Source organism: Cyprinus carpio, chromosome B19, assembly GCF_018340385.1.
Source record: "Cyprinus carpio isolate SPL01 chromosome B19, ASM1834038v1, whole genome shotgun sequence".
Taxonomy (NCBI): domain Eukaryota; kingdom Metazoa; phylum Chordata; class Actinopteri; order Cypriniformes; family Cyprinidae; genus Cyprinus; species Cyprinus carpio.
This window is the reverse complement of record NC_056615.1, coordinates 6,063,441-6,083,942: the sequence shown is the minus strand read 5'-3', so window position 1 is coordinate 6,083,942 and position 20,502 is coordinate 6,063,441. Positions and strand designations below refer to the sequence as shown.

Below are 20,502 nucleotides of genomic sequence, written 5' to 3'. Positions count from 1 at the left end.
AAGTCATTCAGAACAAATTTTCTTATTTATTGCAACTGTATTTCTGTGATTTTTGCATTTGCTGGAAACAAAAAAAAAGAAAAAGAAAATTGCATGTCCTTTGTCATTGGTACAAATTTTGACACATTTGTGAATGTCAGATGGCATTTTTTAACAGTCTAAATAACCTGTATTCTTCATTATTTATTAATCCATGATTGTCTTAAGCATAGGCGAAATTATGAGAATAACCCAGCAAGAATAACCCAGAACCACAAAAATGCAAACACATAAATGGTAAAAATGACTATATTTTGGGGTTTCTCAACAACCAAGCCTGCTGGGTTAAAATGTGTAAACCAGCATGCTGGGTTGCTTTAACCCAGCACGTGTTCTGTCCAATATTTACCCAGTGCTGGGTTGCCAATTGGGTTATTTTTAACCCAGTCATTTTTAGAGTGTAGCGGATATAGCTATATGCTTCTAAAAAATTCAGTTCTGACTTCCTTGTGGTTGAGTTTAAAACAGCCGTGACATTTCCTGGTTACATTAGTCTAAGGTCTGATAAGATTTCTGGTTAGAGTTGTGTGTGACAACTTGTAAAATGGCAGATATCTATGCAAATGGTGATTTTGTAAGGCTGAAAGATAATAAACAGCCAACCTCAGTTGGTAAGACATGCTTTTACATTTTATGTGCTTTTCTTTACAAAATGTTTACTTTTTAAATTTTTAAAGGTCTTCTCTTTAACATCCCTTAGACAAAGCAGACCAGTACGCTTATGGAAACAGTGATGACCTGGACTGGGATCCAAAGACCAAAGACATTGCAGGTGCCTCTCAATGCTAGGATATGACTCTAAATTTATTTCAAGAGACCAAAATGTTGAGGTGTTCAGACAGAGACTTGCAGACATAGTATCATAATTAACATTCAGTAATAGACCTGCAATAATAGACCTGCCCTGGGTGTTTACAGATGCATCTGAACACACATTCTCATCTAGAAAAGAGAAAGACCCATCCTGTAAGGCAGTTCTTCTGGCTGTCCTTAGTGTCTCTCTGCTGGTGGCTCTGCTGGCTCTGTGTGTACTGGGAATTCTCTGTGAGTACACGATATCTTAACACTTAGGATGGTGCGCACACATTGTCCAACACACATACAGGGCACAATTTGCTGCATATTGTGCAGCAGCATATGACTCGCATCGTAAGCATGGCATATTTTATGTATAAATGCGTTACACCAGTACACTTTATATGATATTCTTACTTTAGATTCCCAACTACTGAGGTCATCTGATTTGTTAAAAGAGCAAAACAGAAATGCTGCAGTCGACATTGAAATACAGGAGCAGAATGCCACAGGTGAGGAGACGTACTGTGTTTTAGTCGTTAATAATGACATTCAGTTTGTAGGTTCATGATTGTGTGAGAAAAGACTGTGGGTATGTGTGAATTCATTGACCGTGTGTTAACCACGGGTCACATGTGCTGCTACCAGACAGAAACTCTACTATGTATTTTACTTTTTATGTTATTTTTTGATTTGTTCATTTATTTTGTTAAGCTAAAAAAATACTGTTCAAATGTTTGCAGTGACAGTAAAGACAGTAAAGAAATTAAAGTGACAGTAAAGATATTTATAATGTTACAAGTATTTCTAAATAAATGCTGTGATTTTGAACTTTGTATTCAAAGATTCCTAAAAGTGTATTGAAGTTTACACATAAAAATAATTTTAAAAATGTTTTGTGAGCAGCAGATCAGCATATTAGAATGATTTCTAAAGGCTCATGTGACACCGAAGACTGGAGTAATGATGCTGAAAATTCAGCTTTCCATCACAGGAATAAATAACATTGTAAAATATATATCAATTGAAAACACTTTTTTAAAATTAATATTTCACAATATTACTGTTTTACTGTATTTTTGATCAAAGAAATGTAACTTTTGTGAATATAAGACATGTCTTTAAAAATATTAAAAACATTTTACTGACCTCAAACTTTTGAACTGTAGTTTAATCATACATCAATGAATAAACTGAGGTAAGTAAGTTTTTTTTATAGGTGAACTCTTTCTATAAAATTCCCTAAATCTCCATGAGCAGTGAAACCTAAGAGAGGAAGTAACACACACACCTGTTGTTTTCACTATTCAAGTTACTAAAGTACAGAAGTAATGATACTAAAGTACTAATTTTAGCTGTCTTGGGTTTTCTTTTTTCTCCCATCTGCATGTATTTTTCTTGCACAGACAGCCCATTTGAAAAGAGAAAGTACTACTATTTCTCTTCCGAAAAACTGAGCTGGATGGAAAGTCGAGATTACTGTACGAAAACTGGAGGTCAGCTGGTCACAATAACAGGCAAAGATGATCAGGTAAGTGTATAATATATTAATGTGTTTTTAGATCTAAAAACAACTCTTGGTGAGTAAAAGGAGGTGCTTGACTTCCAGAAAATGTTGATAATCAACAATAAGTTTTGTATTTTTGGCCAACCCCATAACCAAAAATAACTATTCAATACACATGGACACAATTACATATCACATATCAAGAACCTGTCTTATTATGTCCTTTCCCAGTATAATTTGGCCTCAATAAAGCTGAAAGAGCCACATTGGATTGGACTACATGATTTGTACACTGAAGGACACTGGATGTGGGTGGACAACACAACTCTCTCAGGAGAAACGTAAGAGTTTGAGTTTATTCACTTTAGCTGGCATAAATGCACATTTTCCATGTTGTCGAGCTACATTTTAATTGCTGCATTGCAACTGAGAAATGTGCAATGGTTTTTTGTGACAGGTTCTGGCACAAAAGGACAGCTGGTCTATCTGAACCTGATAACTGGACACAGGAGGACTCAGATGGAGAAGACTGTGCTTGTCTGGAAACTGAGATTGAATGGTTTGATGCTTCATGCTCAAAACTAAAAAAGTTTATCTGGGAAAAGTAAAACTGATAGCATGGTACACTATGCCATTCAAAAGATTAGGATCAATAAGATTTATTTTTATGGACATTAATACTTTTATTCAGGAAGTGACAGTAAAGGCTTTTAAATTGTTACAAATGACAAATAAATGTTTTTGTTTTGTACTTTCTATTCATCAAAGAATCATGAAAAATGTAGCACAGTTTCCACAAATATATGAAGTGGCACAACTGTTTCTCGAGCAGGATATTGGAATGATTTCTGAAGGATCATACGACATTGAAGAGTGGAGTAGAAATGCTGAAAATTCAGCTTCCCATCACAGAAATAAGTTACATTTTTAAATATATTACAATAGAAAAGTAATTTTCTATTGAAAATAATGTTTCACAATATCACTGACCTCTTTCAGAAACATAAAAAAAATCCTACCAATGCCAGAGTCATGGATAAATTTTCAGCTGAGTTTTACCATATCAGCACATCTTTGAAGAAAATTAACTTTCAATTCTCGTTTCAACATTCAGCAAAAAGTGCTTGTGTGCTGTGGCTTTATTTCAGCGATCACTTCTCTTTTAGTAGACATGACATATCATACAAATATCCCAAAACATAAGAATATCTAATTAAAGACATCAAATTTATACTGAAATATACCTCTTTTATTTTGATTAAAACTTAACATGAAGTTTTGATTCATTCATGACTCCTACAGGACAACAATGTGGAACAGTTTGTGATGATCTTTTTTGTATACACTCTTAAAAGTAAAGGTGCTTCATGATTCCATAGAAGAACCTTTTTGTCTAAATGGTTCCATAAAAAAACCTTTAACATCTGAAGAACCTTTTCTGTTTCACAAAAAGGTTATTCTTCAAAAAACAAAAATAAAAATAATAAAAAAAGGTAAGTAAGACATGGTTTTTAAAGAACCTTTGACTGAATGGTTCTTTGTGGAACCAGTAATAGTTCTTCTATGGCATCGCTGTGAAGAACCTTTTAAGCACCTTTCTTTTTACGAGTGTATATTTTACAGTACTTACACAGAATCCTAAAATCCTATGCCAGAAAAGTATAATGTATTATTACACAAGCTATTTTATCTTTGCACATTATGCCAGTGCTACATTTTAAACTTTAGTAAACCCAGCATCTAGTATATGTTAAACTCAAAATAGACCTAAAAAACAACAACAACAACAACAACAACAAAAAAAAAACCCTGCATGAGCCTTGGTCTTTGTCACGCTCTCAAACAGGGGCGGATTGGCCATCTGGCAAATGCCAGAGGGGCCGGACCATTTTGTGTAATATGGGCTGGTCAGATTTTTTCTAAATATATATAAATAAAATAGTTTTTACGGGCCAACAGCGCATAGGACGGGTTTTTATCGCTTGCACGATTTCTCTACGGTTATAATAATAATAACAGACAGACAATGACAACAAAGAACAACATACTGAAGCGAATGACATTAACAACAGACAGATGGCATAAACAGACAGCACACAGACTCTACAACATCCTCAGATTCTTTTTCTTCTGTTTTTACTGAATGTGTAAATTTGTTATAAACGTGTGCTCTTTAAAAAGTAGTAAGTTTGCCAGACACATACATTGAATGTTTAAATATCTGTTACATATATGGTACTGCTTGTATATTATTTCACCATCTGTGCTCGTGGGTGAGGCTGTGTCAGTGTGGTATTGTGGGCCGGTGTGGCTACAGTGCCAGGGCTGAATTTTTGTCCCAGTCCCTGCTCTCAAACATTAAAGTATGCTTGAACACGAGCAGGAAACCAAAAGAAATGTAAAGACCAGGGGTGGCGACTGTATGGGGGTAGGATTGTAGCAATATTCCAAATAAATAGATTATGATCCACAAATAAATGTAAAGCTATTCACAAAAAAAAATAATCTTATCCACAAATGAATAGAATGAGATCCACAAATATATGTAAGGAGTTTAACAAAAAATAATTAAATTCACAAATATATAAAAATCAGATTTGCTAGTAAAAAACATATTCACAAATATGTTTTTATGTCACAAGTACAATTCTGCCTGCATTCATTTGTGAATTGATTTCTGCGCATTTGTCGATCACCTCACGCACTTGTGGATTTTGACACAATTCTAGCATCACCACTGAAGAAAAATCCACAGATATATCGACTCCACCCACCGTCTACTTAACCCAATCAGATAACGCCCATGTTGCGCTGACCAATCGCAGCACGCTCTCTCTCCAACCAATCACATTTTGCCTAACAACCAGGGCGGGAACAGACCCATGAACTTGACTCGCTAAAGTCTCTTCAACATGGCCGATAAGGAGGAGTTAAGACAGGTGAGTGATGCTAATTGAACACAGTAATTAACTGAAGTTTTACCAGGTTCTTGATATGTCATTATTTGTCATAACTAGTGAGGCAGTTTGACAATTTACACCATGATTGAATCAGTTATTATTTGCTACCAAGCACCATTTCGAAGACTGTCGCATTTGTCGGCCACATACATCAAGGGTGTCTTAATTCTAAAATGGACCATTATTCATTGTGAGATGTAAATTGTTGTAATTTATTTACTATGGAATGTAATGTTAATGATTCAAACTAGGCAACTTCTATGACGTATGTGGCCTACAAAATGCAACCTCCTGGAGGACGCAGCCTTCGAAACAGTCTGTGGATTTATTTTACATTTAGAATTACTGAATTAGTTTATTAGATTAAATAAACTATTACATAAACAATATTGAGTGCAAGATGGAAAATATGTGTGAAGTTGCGTGTAGATTAGATGTGCGCCTGTAGTAGGGTTGCCAACTACCCTAATTATACATTCATACATAAGGGGTCAGATCTTGCACTGCATGAGACTCGGTTTTCCCGTAATGAATCAGAAAAATGACCCCTTGTCCCTGTTAAACAGGCAAAACGATCGAAGGGGATTCCCCCTTGTCACCCCCTGCAGTGGCGAAATGGCGCCCCGTCTCTGATACTACGAGCATGCGTGAACTGAGGGGCGTAATGCTGTTGTTACGTTACCTGTAATGCAATATAATGCATGACATGTTAATTGAAATTAACTGTCTGACTTCCCATCACTAGTGAAAAGTTACCCGTTCTAATTATTATTATCCCTTGTATGTAACTGGAATGGTTACTCCATGCAACTTTAGACTACAGTCTGTCCAGTTAAATATTTGGCTGTAGTTTGTGTTTAAATTACGGTTTGTTCAGGGCCTTTCTGCTCAAGTTGAAAGTCCTGCTCGGGCATTAGTGCAGATAATCGCCAGGGATCTGACACCAGGGCCAGGCCGCTCCACTTAATTACTATTATATATAATGCTCATTACTGTAGTAATATCCAAAAGAAAACTAACGTTATTTGTAATTTAACTAGCGTTTCCCAGTTTTCAACCTCTGGTGTTTCCCGAACCCATCCGTCCGTCTGTGTGTTATTAAAACTTTTTTTAAGGTAATTAAATGACCACTTGATGGTCATGTAGCATGTTACATTTTAAAATATTTACATATTTAAAATATCTGCTAAAAATCAAAAAATGTAAAGTACTGTGCAGTATTCACCAATTAGATTAATATTTCATTATGAACAAGGTTTATTGCATTGACCAAAATGTTCTGTGCACATGTTAAAACACACTATAACACAGAGACACAAAAAAACACACAAAAACACACTCTCAAAATCTTATAATACCACAAAAAAACCATCAACAATTCAGGTGTCACTCATAAAACAACTATCGTTCGTCGGATGAGAGAATGTGGCTGGCCAGTATCAGAATCCAATAAGTAACCCTGAGGTAATTATTTCCTCTTACCATGCATTCTTGGTTTTGCTCTGTTAGTTTAACCCCCCATAATTAAAATGATTTTTTTGTTTATCTTTAGACGGAGTATTCAGACCCAATGGCAGTTGAACAAGATGGTGGAGATGCTGACCATGTTCACTTTGCGGTCAACACACAGTATAGCTTCCTGGTTGCTACGTCATCCGCCTATGACGTCTCGCCCTTCCAGATTACACGTGATTCAGAGCACAGTCACGCTGGGGGCGTTCCAATAGCGTTTTCGGATGCATCTCGAGTTCCTGAAGGGGAATGCTCTGCTACCGCTCCGTCACGAGCACACATTATGCCATCTCACGCATTAAAGATAATTAGTTAGCTTGACAGATGTGAGGATCACATGGGAAGGTTAAAATAGCGATGGACGAGTAAGGGAGTTTAAAGCATGTTGTAAGTTGTACAGTTTGTTAATCTCTGCTCGAAACTAATGTGCTGCTACATTGCTGCACACAGACTGAGCACACAATCTCACATATAACATACAGATCACGCGCATACATTCAGGAATGAAGAAAAATTGAAAAGTTACATCATATTCTTTCTGTTTCTGAAGTAACTACCCTCAGCTTTGCAATAGTAGAGAGAGATGTTGCACAGACAAGTAAGCTAAGCAAGGTAAGCAGTCATTTAACATGAACTTGGGCTAATTGTAGTGTTCCAATAAACCATGTTAAAACTATTCTTCTAGTATTATGCATTTATTTTTAGTTTAATATAATTTCTGAACAGAACTTTGATTTTTCAAGTATAGTGAAATAATTTACTGCGGAGCGGTGTTTCTGATCAGAGGAGCGGGAAATGGTAAACCCCGGATCGGAGCTGGAGCGGAGTGATTATTGAATGCTTGGAGCGCGGAGGGGAAATTGTTGCCTCTCCGCTCACATACTCTACTGAGTGTAACGGAGGCCAACGGTAGGTGCTGTGCAGGTAAACCTCACTCCCCTGATCTCAAGAGGCATACTAACATTTGACGCTAGTGGCTGCAGTCTTTAGCCTCCTTGTTAGTGCGTCCGCCTCCCATGCCGGAGACCCACTCTAAGCAAGAATGAGGTGTGGCGGTGAAGACCCGGGATAGAGGGGTAACACATGGTTATATAAATACAGTCTTTAGTCATGATTATCCATGTGGTAATGCTTTTAAATGGATCTGTGAGAAGAGCCTAAAGTATCACACACCATGAACTTTTTATATATCTACAGGTGCATCTCAATAAATTAGAATGTCATGGAAAAGTTCATTTATTTCAGTTATTCAACTCAAATTGTGAAACTAGTGTATTAAATAAATTCAGTGCACACAGACTGAAGTAGTTTAAGTCTTTGGTTCTTATAATTGTGATGATTTTGGCTCACATTTAACAAAAACCCATTCAACAATCTCAACAAATTAGAATATGGCAACATGCCAATCAGCTTATCAACTCAAAACACCTGCGAAGGTTTCCTGAGCCTTCAAAATGGTCACTCAGTTTGGTTCACTAGGCTACACAATCATGGGGAAGACTGCTGATCTAACAGTTGTCCAGAAGACAATCATTGACACCCTTCACAAGGAGAGTAAGCCACAAACATTCATTTCCAAAGAAGCTGGCTGTTCATAAAGTGCTGTATCCAAGCATGTTAATAGAAAGTTGAGTGGAAAGAAGTGTGGAAGAAAAAGATGCACAACCAACTGAGAGAACCGCAGCCTTATGAGGATTGTCAAGCAAAATTGATTCAAGAATTTGAGTGAACTTCACAAGGAATGGACTGAGGCTGGGGTCAAGGCATCAAGAGCCACCACACACAGATGTGTCAAGGAATTTGGCTACAATTGTTGTATTCCTCTTGTTAAGCCACTCCTGAAACACAGACAACGTCAGAGGCGTCTTACCTGGGCTAAGGAGAAGAAGAACTGGACTGTTGCCCAGTGGTCCAAAGTCCTCTTTTCAGATGAGAGCAAGTTTTGTAATTCATTTGGAAACCAAGGTCCTAGAGTCTGGAGGAAGGGTGGAGAAGCTCATAGCCAAAGTTGCTTGAAGTCCAGTGTTAAGTTTTCACAGTCTGTGATGATTTGGGGTGCAATGTCTTCTGCTGGTGTTGGTCCATTGTGTTTTTTGAAAACCAAAGTCAATGCAACCGTTTACCAAGACATTTTGGAGCACTTCATGCTTTCTTCTGTTGACTAGCTTTTTGAAGATGTTGATTTCATTTTCCAGCAGGATTTGGCACCTGCCCACTCTGCCAAAAGCACCAAAAGTTGGTTAAATGACCATGGTGTTGGTGTGCTTGACTGGACAGCAAACTCACCAGACCTGAACCCCAGAGAGAATCTATGGGGTATTGTCAAGAGGAAAATGAGAAACAAGAGACCAAAAAAATGCAGATGAGCTGAAGGCCACTGTCAAAGAAACCTGGGCTTCCATACCACCTCAGCAGTGCCACAAGCTGATCACCTCCATGACACGCCGAATTGAGGCAGTAATTAAAGCAAAAGGAGCCTCTAACAAGTATTGAGTACATGTACAGTAAATGAACATTTTCCAGAAGGCCAACAATTCACTACAATTTTTTTTATTTATTTTTTTGTCTTATGAAGTATTCTAATTTGTTGAGATAGTGAAATGGTGGGTTTTTGTTAAATGTGAGCCAAAATCATCACAATTAAAAGAACCAAAGACTTAAACTACTTCAGTCTGTGTGCATTGAATTTATTTAATACACAAGTTTCGCAATTTGAGTTGAATTACTTAAATAAATGAACTTTTCCACGAAATTCTAATTTATTGGGATGCACCTGTATATAAGTTGTAACATAGGTCAATTATGAAGGTCTACTACTGTACAACACTGCTCTCTAATGGTCAGAAACAAATATGCAGATCATTAAAACTTTTAAAATGACTCCAAAGCACTTTCACATAAGTCTTAAAAATAACTCAAATCCAGACTCTAATAATTTATGTTTGTAGTATACTGAACCATGTTTATAGTATTTATATATGTCTTTTGCATTTTCTACAAAAATATTTAACAATTTTGGAGTAAAAGTGTATTCATGAAATTGGCATATACAACTAATTTCAAACGATTTTAAATGTAGCCAGTTCCTTGCAAAAACATTGAATCTATTTGTATTTAAATTTATTTTAACCCTTGTGCATTGTTCAAATTCACTACCCTTTTATTATGTTCGGGATGAAAACATCCACTAAATTAAACTGCTGTAAAAATGTATCAGATAAATATTTTTTTCAAAATTTTTTTTTTTTTTTTTTTTTTTTTTTTTTTTTTTTTTGCGTAAATCTATTAATCAACCTCAGTCCTGATCAAAACTACCTAATGTTTAAAAAAAAATCCAAGATTTTAACTCTTTAATTGCCAAGTTCATAAATGATGTCACAGATTTGTGGGGAAAAAACTAACAAAATGACTTATTTTCAATATAAAAGTAATGGTGGCTGGATATTTTTTTTTTACCTTTTATCACAGTCTTGGGCATGTCAAAGATTAGTAACAACATTGGCTTTGATGCATATTTAATTTTTGTGCAGCTTTAGATTTATTTTTATTTTTTTTCTCCCTCATTTATTGTTCGTGTCTGTTTTTGCCCCATTGACTTCCATTATAACGTCATTTTTTGATGCCACCATAAAATCATGCATTCTTGATGGTTGGTGGTTTTCCCTGTTGGGAAGAGGTAAAAATTTTATTTTTACAGCAGATCACTAGGTGGGACCATTAACCCTGATTAATAGATTTATGCAAAAAAATTAGAAAAAAATATTTATCTGATACATTTTTACAGCAGTTTAATTTAGTGGATGTTTTCATCCACAAACATAACGAAAGGGTAGTGAATTTGCCCACAGTGTATTTTTGAGTTTTAGAAAATTTTCAAAGCATTTTCCCAAAATATGTGTAAATAAGATTTGTCACCAAAAATCATTCCATTTGTTGAAACACAGGGAAAGTTGTGGCCAAAATAAGACTCAACGAAAACGTCTCCAACAACGCATAAGGGTTAATATGGTAATGACACTATTTCCTCGTAACCAGCTGCAGTGTGTGACGTCATGCGGGCGTGACTTAAGTTGTATACCGCTTAAAGTTTGTGACTTTGTGTGCTAGAGAATGTCATGGTGTATCTGCTGCTGTAGAAATGGCTCTGAAGAGACGCGTTTTCTCGTGGAGTTCTCGTTTACATGAATCAACAGTTAAGTAAAGATTAAACCGTTCCTGGAATTGTATGTACTTTAATAGCAACCGTACGTGTGCTAACGGTACTCGGCTACATGCATGCTGTGGCTGAACTTCAGCCCGCTGCTTCGGCATTGAAGCTCATCCCATGATGAACTGCGCGACGTTCCCCAAGTACTCCTTGCTGGATTTTTTCTTCACGCTCATCGGCGTGTGCACGTTTCTGTTTGACGTGGGCTCGGATCTGTGGGTGGCAAAGGAGTTCTACACGCATGGAGAGTTCATATGGTGCGGGTTGTTTGTGGGCTTCATGCTCATATCATCCGTCGTCATTCAGCTCTTCAGCTGGTTCTGGCTGCAGTATGATCGCGGATTGAAGGACTTTGAGTCTCAAGCGTCCGCCGGGAACGTAGTTTTGTTCAGTGGAGCGAAAAGAGTAAAATTGTTGCTTTTCCTGCATGTGTGTCAGCTGGGCTTCTTTATCAGGTGAGAGACTGCAGTTTCTTCACGAGAGTGTTACAAAAGATTTATTTGCCCACGTATTAACAAACAAGAAAAAAAAAAAAAACAAAGAAAAAAGTGCGGGTTTCAGATGAAAACATTTTAATTAAGTGTTTTAAATACAGTATAAATACATTTAAAAAGAAATCAAGTTAAGTGCAAAAATAAATTTGTTTTATTTTTGTCACTGAATCTGTCACATTCTGTAGCGTCATGCTATCATTTACTGCTCGATAACGGTGTGCAGCAGCTAGTGCATAGTGACTTTATGTAGCCTAGGTAGTGATTTTCTTTCCTTTTAATAACAAAATTTAATCGAAAAATGCAAATCCTTAAATTAGCATCCTTAAAATGCAGATATTTAGATCTAGAGCCTACTAACCACAAAAGATTATGGTATTATCAACATTCAGTAATGTTTTCATAATAATATCAAGGCAACTGAATGGGCCTATATTCATATGCTTTCACATTTTTTATACACACACACATATGTATGTATGTATATATATATATATCCTAAAATGGATGTGTAAAAAGAAAGAAATGCATGGTAATGTCCAATGTCCAATTATGTTGACTTCCACTGACTTCCATTATATGGGCAAAAAATACAGTGGGAGTCAATGTGAATGGAAACTGTTTGGTTACCAAAATGTTCCAAAAAGAAATAAAGAAAAGAAATTCATACAGGTTCGGAATGACACTAGGGTGTGTGCATGACCTAATTTTTTAGGGTGGACTCAAATGGACCGTTAAAATTGCACTGTGTAGCATGCAAAATCATCTCATTATCAAATAATCATTCAGATTTTTTAGGTAGTATATAAGCACTTGGTGAGTTGTGTGTATGTGGATTTGGATGTACATGAATACTGTATACACAAAGTTTTGTAATGTGTTTCGGATTTAATTCAGGTATCCCTGAAACCAGCTGAAATCAGCCTAGATTCAAGATCTTATGTCACATAAAAGTTATGTACATATACAAACAGTGAAATGTAGGTCTGGCATACTCTGTTGACTGTGCAATAAAAGAGATAATACAAAAGAATGCCTTATTTTTAAATTCTTTGTATAAATGTATGCATATTTATTAAAACCAGAACTAAGCTAACAGTGTGCAGGAAGTATGAATTGCATAGAATAACACAACATAAAGTGCAGTGTGCAGTGTTTTATTGAGTAACCCTACACCACCAGATCCCCGAAAGTGGAGTGTGTTTTCATGTCGATGTTCTAGCCATTAGGCTGCGGAAGCGTCTGCCTGATTTTAGCAGACTGAACAGTGAATTTACTGGCAGGGTCTTTGAGGATCTTAACAGCCTTAGCTTTGCATCGCCTAATGTGGATGTTATGCAAAAAACAGATTTCAGTTCTCGAAATACATTGAGTGGACCACACTTTGCAGGGCTTTACGGGCCTGGGCTGAGCAGTTACCATACCACAATGAAATGCAGTCAGTATACTTTCTATAGCCCCCAAATAGAACATTTTCAGGATCACAGGGGAAACCTTGAATTTTCTCAGTTGTCTCAGAGACGTCGTCTGGCTTTTTTACTTGTGCATGAATGTAATGAGTCCACATCAGATCCTCAGTGATGTGCACACTGAGGTATTTGAAGCTGCTCACTCTGTTCACTGGGGTCCCACCGATGATTAGTGGGGTGTAAATTCAGCTGATGCCACCTCCTGAAGTCCACAACCAGCTCCTTGGTTTTGGTGGCATTCAGAGAGAGACAGTTTGATTGGCACCATGATGACAATTTTTCCACCTCATCAAGGTAGGCAGGGCTCACTGTTGTTGGAGATGAGGCCCATCACCACTGTATCATCCCCTAACTTGATGATAGAAGTGGAGCTCTGAGAGGCCACAAAGTCCTTATTGGGCTCCTCCTGTGCTTAGGGTGATAGAGGTTCACCCTCACTACCTAGGGTTGTCAAAAGTACCAACTTTGGTACCAGTCAGTACTAAAATGTAAAAAAAAAATATGATGATACTAGCATTTCCCGTGGTAATTTTGAGCGCTGTTGAGCAGGTTCTTAAGCACCGCTGATTGGCCATGCATTGTGTTCACATGGTCAACAGATATTTCTGTGATTGGTTACAATGATCATCGCTTCATGTTCTTCACAGAGCGCTCGGTAAAGAATGTGAAGCGATGATCATTGTTATCAACAGGGCTGTACAATTAATCGAATGCGATTTTCATGCACAGCTTGTTGTGAAGCAGGGTTCTATGACTCTATAGTAAATCTCCAAACATAGGCCAGAGGGCATTCTCGCCATGCAGGAAACCGAAGATTCTGCTGCTTTCATTGATTCAACATAACTAACACATGACTGAGACAATATATGGTTTATCTGAGTTATTCTTATTGTAATTATTATAAAGCATATTTACTTTGTTACAAGTGACTCAAACTCGCAGTGCTTTCAGATGAAGCAGCATTTACTACACCTAGACGTTCACTGACAAGCAATGCAAAACTGCTTTCATAATTGCAGACCGATTTAATTCCGTGATTATGAATTAGAAGAAATCGATCTGCGATTATAAAAGCTGTTTTGCGTAGCTTGTCAGTGAACGTCTATGTCAGTGTAGTAAATGCTGCTTCATCTGAAAGCACAGCGAGATTGAGTTGCATATAACATAAGTAGTAAAGTAAATATGCTTTATTGTAATGAATTTTAATAGTCATATTTTTAAAATTTCAGTACCGACAGGTACCGAAGTCGGTACTTTTGACAACCCTAATACCGGAGGTCTACATTAAATAAAGTCCATAACCTTGTCACAAAGTGGGGCATTCAGTCCAAGGTCCCTGAGCTTTGAGTCCAGTCTGTGGGGGACTATAGTGTTGAAGGCTGAGCTATAGTCTATAAACATTAGCCTCACATAATTCCCTTTATTGAGAGTGGCATGCAGGATATGGGAGATGGCATCCTATGCCTTGGGGCATTAGGAGAACTGGAGTGGATCAGTGTTGTTAGGGATAGAGGAGCAGATGGTGCTTTTGATAAATCCCTCAAAGACATTCATAATTAACAATGTGAGTGCCTAAATAGTAATTTAAGCAAAAGAGCTTGTTGTTTTTTTTGGCTATATTATTATTTATTTATTTATTTATTTATTTATTTATTTATTTATTTTTTAAGCATGTGGGGACCACTGACTGAGTAAAGAACTCAGGATGTAAACAAGCCAGCCAGCTGAACAACGCATGATCTCAGTATTGTACACAACCAGGAATCTGTCTGGGCTGGTGGCTTTCCTGATGTTCACATGCTTCAGAGCATTATGAACATCGTTTTAGAAGGGTTTCGATCACTTCTTTAGCTGGGGGGTATTCCAAAAAGCAGGTTATGTGACATACCCAGGTATGTTTGAGAATAAGCGAGTGGATAACCTCAGCTTTTGGTTCCAAAATCGGAGGTTAATTTCAGGGTATGTAAGTAACCATAGCAACTTGCTCTCTGAAGATAACCTGCTCCGGAGTATCTTCTGTTCCAGGGTTCGTTCACTTGATCATGCATGATCAGCACATGATCTACTGACGAGCGTTCAGTGTCATATTATTCTAATATTGTTATTATATTTGTTTTATTGGCATATATAAGTTATCTGTATAAATTATAAAACACTATGACAAGGTAACGTTTAATTTATTATATATTTATTACATTTTATATTATTATCTCACACATGGATCTGCATTTTCTATAATGTCTAAATTTTAAATCAAAACACATATCTGATATGACTTAATATATAATTGGCATCAAACAAACAATATAATTCATATTCTCAAGGATTAACGATTAAATATAAAAAATAAATAAAGGTGACTGCACAACCATCAATTAGGTTGCGATATGCACAAAGCATGTAAACGACCATGGAACAAAAGAAGAAGAAAGAAACAGCATGGTGTGCTTTTTCTTAGCGTCCATTTCCATAGTGATTCGTCGCTCTGTTGAGAATGTCTTGAGTCTTAACCAGGAACATACTCTGAATTGAATGAACTTACTCCCGGATGCTTTCTTGGAACCACATACCACGAGTAAGCAAGTTTTGGGGTTAATCAACCGAAAGTTCAGGGTATAGCTGACGGTAAGTTAACCTTGCTTTCTGGAATACACCCCTGGTCAGGTTGGTTAAAGAGTTGACAAACCAGCTAAACACCAGCTTGACTATCTTAAACCAGATATGTACAGCTTAAACCAGTTAAATGGCATAGGCTGGTTTTAGCTGGTTTTATTAGTTTATTTTTTTTGTATTTTTTTTTCTCCAGCCTTGCTTGATGGCTGAGCTGTACTTCAGAAAAAAAAAATGCCATGGTATTGGTTAAAAACCACTGATTTACTTTTGTATAATGTACAAATAAAAGTATATGAAACACTGCAGTACCATGGTACTCTCTTGTACAGTCATAGTCAAAAATATTGGCACCCTTGGTAAATATGATCAAAAAAGGCTGTGAAATTTTATCTGCATTGTTAATCCTTTTGATCTTCTATTTAAAAAATTCACAAAAATGTATCATTTCATTGGATAATAAGAATTTAAAATGGGGGGAAATATCATTATGAAATAAATGTTTTTCTCTTATACACATTGGCCACAATTAACGGCACCCTTTTATTCAATACTTTTTGAAACCTCCATTTGACAGTTTAACATGTCTAAATTTTCTCCTATAATGCCTGATGAGGTTAGAGATCACATGACAAGAGATCATTCCTTCATCCAGAATCACTCCATGTTGGTGGTGCTTCTCTTCAGTTCACTCCTCTCATTTTCTATAGGGTTCAGGTCAGAGGACTGGAATGGCTATAGCAGAAGCTTGGTTTTGTTCTCAGTGACCCATTTCTGTGTTGTTTTTGAGGTTTGTGTTTGGATTATTGTACGGTTGGAAGATCCAAACATGGCCCATTATAAGATTTCTAACAGAGTCAGTCACCTACTGATTTTTTTATCTGTTGGTATTTGATAGAATCCATGATGCCATGTGTCTAAACAAGATGTCCAGGACCTCCAGCAGAAATATAGGCCCACAACATCAAAAATACAGCAGTATATTTCATTGTACACATGGGGTACTTTTTATCTCTGTGTTCACCAAACCCATCTGGAGAGTTTGCTGCTAAAAAGCTCATTTTTTAGTTTCATCTCACCATAGAAGCCAGTCTAATGTGAAGTTCCAGTCATGGCTGATAACTGAATATGCTTTAGTTTGTTTTTGGATGAGCTAGGATAATTTTTCTTGAAACCCTCCCAAACAACATGTGGTGATGTAAGTTCAGTTTGACCATTTTTTTTTTAAGGTTTTCTGACCCCAAGACCCTGCAATTCTCCAGCTGTGGTCCTTGGAGAGTCTTTAGCCACTCAAACTCTCCTTCTCACATGCATTAGGACGATATAGACACACGTCCTCTTCTAGGCAGTTTCGTAACATTTTATGTTGATTGGATATTTTTGGCCATGACTGTATATATTTGTTTGGATCAAACTGCTGTTGTGAATATTCATATTTAGATCATATCTTCCGTTTTTTTTTTTTTTTTTTTTTTTTTTTTCCTTTTCCTTCTTTCCATAGGCACATATCAGCTATCTGGCAGGGTTTTCGTGTGTGGTGGCGAAAGGGGTGTGGGTCTGAGTTTGCAGTTTATCTGACCCATGACCTCAGCATGCTGCGGCTCATTGAGACATTCTGTGAGAGCGCACCACAGCTCACCCTCATGATGTACATCATGCTGCACAACGATCACCCAAGACTGGTCCAATGTGGGTACCCACTTCACTTCTACACTAATAATGTTTATAACCACTTCACTATAAAGTATATGACCTCCAGTCAGCTCAAAAGATGACCGTCCGCATGATATTCATCCGTTGTTTGTTAATAACATAATGTACATTAAAACTGTTGTAAGCAAAACGTCCTCCAAATTACGCCCAGTTTCCTCTTGACATTTTGTGGTAGAAGCATTTCCTCTTAGTTGAAATGTAGTTTTTTTCCAGTCTGATCTGAGAACATTGACTCACAGGAAATGCAGTAATGTGTGGTTATCTGACCCACTTACATGGACATTGACAGGTTTAAGATTTTACAATCAAAATCAAATACAGTACCAATCTAGCTGATGTATGTACGGTTGGGGAGCAATGTCAGAGTGACATTCTTTTAGTATTAATTCTTATAAATATATTTTAATATAACTGCCTCTCTGCATATTAGTATTTGAAAAAAATTGTATCAATACAAATACTAGTCCTAAGAGTTGGTATTTGTGTAAATAATTTTTTGTTGTTGTTGTTCACTAAATCAAAGTCATGTGGTGAGACTAACAATCAACAAAAAAAAAAAAAAAAAAAAAAAAACTGATCCCCATATCGTATCTAAAAATGTTAATTATTTTAAGGTTACAGCATGTCATCTGGTGTGAATGAGCTTATTTATGTTTCTATACCTATTTTAGTATTTATATACTGTTAGAGTATTTATTAATGTTTTGAATTAACTTTTGTTTTTTAAATATTTATTTTTAGCTACATATCTAGCTAATTTATATTTATCTCAGTTTTAGTAATTTTAGTAGTTAGTAATTATTTAAAAATGTTCAGTTAGAAAACGTTCTTTTTTCATCTAATATTTATATTTAATTTTATTTTAAGTTCTCAAATGTATTTGTAAACTACTTTTCACAATACACATCTTTTCAAATATTCTTAACAGAAAATTATGTTCATGTTTATAATATTTTAATATCTTCATGCCTTTTAGTCACATTTTACTGATTAGACCTGGGGGATAATAGTGTACATATAATAATATGGTTAATATATTAATATAGTTAATATCATTGTAATGATACAAGCAATCAAGCGGTTGTGAAATATCACCCTTGGATGTCTATATCTATCTATATATATTAGGGCTGTCAAATGATTAATCACGATTAATCACATCCAAAATAAAAGTTTTGTTTACATAATATATGTATGTGTACAGGGTATATTTATTATGTGTATATATAAATACACACACATAAATTGTATATTTAGAAAATATTTACATGTATATACATTTATATATTTATATTCTTATATTTTATATTATATATATAAATATATTTAATATATAAACATAACATATTCTTCTTAAATATATACATGCATGTGTGTGTATTTATATATACATAATAAATATACACAGTATACACACATATATTATGTAAACAAAACTTTTATTTTGTATGTGATTAATCGTGATAATCCTAATTGACAGCCCTAATATATATATATATATATAAAACTTTATATAAAGAGCTGGCTGATCAGGTTAATTTCGGTAAACGTTATTCACATTGCCTGCAATCTATGACTCCGCATTAGAGAACCACTGATGTAAATGAATGTAAAAGAAACTGAAATATGACACTCATGTTTCTGTTCTGCAGATGTGAGTGTGGGTGCTTCCACTACCTCTATAGCCTGGATGGTGGTGGATTATCATCGGTCACTTCGTTCATTTCTACCCGACAAAGACAATCAAGGTTGGTTGTCATCTGTGGTCTACTTCTTCTGGAACCTCTTTTTGATTGGCCCACGTGTGGCTTCGGTTGCTCTCTTTGCCTCTGTGTTGCCCAACTTCATCGCTGCTCACTTCCTGATTCTGTGGCCTGTCTTTGTGGTGTGGGCCTGGAGGCAGGGCACCGATTTCATGGACAGCCCAGCGGGGGAACGGCTCTACCGGGCCACCATAGGGCTCATCTGGTACTTCAGCTGGTTTAACGTGGCTGAAGGAGACACCAGAGACAGGAGTCTGATCTACCACATATTTATAATCACAGACACCAGCATCCTGTTGACCACGTGGTGGTTCTACCGAGATACAGAGACGACCCAGTCGTACGCCTTCAGTCTGATAATCTCCATCCCGCTTTGTTATGTCTTGGGCCTGTTGATAAAAGTTCTCTACTATTGCTGTTTTCACCCCAAACTGTGGCGGCCTGCAGATTTGGGAAAAACTACATATGATGTAACGGATGGAGTGGAGCCGTCTGTGGATGTTCAGGCTGACAGTGCTTCTGATCACGCCATTAACAAGAGGATGAGCCGACATGCTGCTAACTTCTACACAACAAACACCTCGTCTACAGTTAAAACAAAGGAATGTGAAACAACTAATGCATCAGTACTATAATCTGTAAAAATCAATGGCATTAGGTTTGTTTTACTTTAATTACAGATATGTTATTATATTTGTAAATTCTTGTACATAACGTTGTTACAAATGATGTTTTTGGATAATGTTCCTGTTAATATGAAGTCATTAAAGTTAAAATGAAAATTGTCATTAATTACTCACCCTCATGTTGTTCCAATCCCATAAGACCTTTGTTCATCTTCGGAACACAAATAAAGATATTTTTGATGAAATCTGAGAGCTCTCTGACCCTCCCATAGACAGGAAGGATATAACCACGATCAACGAACAGAAACAAAGTAAGGACATTGGTAAAATTGTTCATGTGACATCAGGGGTTCAATCTTATTTTCACTACATTAAATGACTCGCTGTTGTCAACACAGATGTTTGAGGTATTTTTAGAAGTTCATGTAGTATTGTAACATTACCCAATAGTGAATATACCCTTAAAGGTAAGTTATGTATTCAGTGTTTGAGGCTCGAGTTTCACTTTGATGTTCGTCATTTATATGGAAATGCCCGCCATAACCAGTCTGGAGATATTGGTTAGCTCTTTCAAACGTGTGTCTTGTCATGCTATGTGGATGTAAACTAATACATCATGGGTTACGATGTTGCATTACTGTTCTGTTCAGCAGTGAGGGACTTTTTGACAGGTCTCCACTGAACACTTTGTTGATGTATTAAACTCAGCCACACTATTCAGTGTCCTGTATTGTGCTTTGCTGTTTGTTTGTGATCTTTGTTGTTTCCAAGTAACTATTGCCATGTGCTGCCTGTTGGGTTACTTGACAG

At 36.4% G+C, this 20,502-nt stretch overlaps 2 protein-coding genes across 2 annotated transcripts; both read left to right on the top strand.

Annotated features, from left to right (window-relative positions):
- The first annotated feature begins 539 nt into the window (after nt 1–539).
- Nucleotides 540–3,723, top strand: LOC109078529 (C-type lectin domain family 4 member F-like). Its single transcript, XM_019093787.2, has 7 exons — nt 540–650; nt 740–811; nt 958–1,083; nt 1,257–1,346; nt 2,241–2,365; nt 2,573–2,682; nt 2,799–3,723. Exons 1-7 carry the CDS (start codon nt 584–586, stop codon nt 2,947–2,949), a joined length of 741 nt encoding a protein of 246 aa, XP_018949332.1. The 5' UTR covers nt 540–583; the 3' UTR covers nt 2,950–3,723.
- Nucleotides 3,724–10,848: 7,125 nt separating this feature from the next.
- On the top strand, nt 10,849–20,408 carry LOC109076350 (XK-related protein 8-like). Its single transcript, XM_019092074.2, has 3 exons — nt 10,849–11,475; nt 17,092–17,279; nt 18,956–20,408. The coding sequence occupies exons 1-3, from the start codon at nt 11,138–11,140 to the stop codon at nt 19,699–19,701; spliced, it is 1,272 nt and encodes a 423-aa protein (XP_018947619.1). The 5' UTR covers nt 10,849–11,137; the 3' UTR covers nt 19,702–20,408.
- Nucleotides 20,409–20,502: the final 94 nt, after the last annotated feature.

Excerpts from the sequence above, each read along its gene's own strand:
- LOC109078529 (XM_019093787.2), top strand. The coding sequence starts at position 584 with ATGGCAGATATCTATGCAAATGGTGATTTTGTAAGGCTGAAAGATAAT. Across the intron at positions 812-957 it reads AAAGACCAAAGACATTGCAG|ATGCATCTGAACACACATTC; the intron begins GTGCCTCTCAAT and ends GGGTGTTTACAG. Across the intron at positions 2,683-2,798 it reads ACAACTCTCTCAGGAGAAAC|GTTCTGGCACAAAAGGACAG; the intron begins GTAAGAGTTTGA and ends TTTTTGTGACAG.
- LOC109076350 (XM_019092074.2), top strand. The coding sequence starts at position 11,138 with ATGATGAACTGCGCGACGTTCCCCAAGTACTCCTTGCTGGATTTTTTC. Across the intron at positions 11,476-17,091 it reads CAGCTGGGCTTCTTTATCAG|GCACATATCAGCTATCTGGC; the intron begins GTGAGAGACTGC and ends TTCTTTCCATAG. Across the intron at positions 17,280-18,955 it reads TCACCCAAGACTGGTCCAAT|ATGTGAGTGTGGGTGCTTCC; the intron begins GTGGGTACCCAC and ends TCTGTTCTGCAG.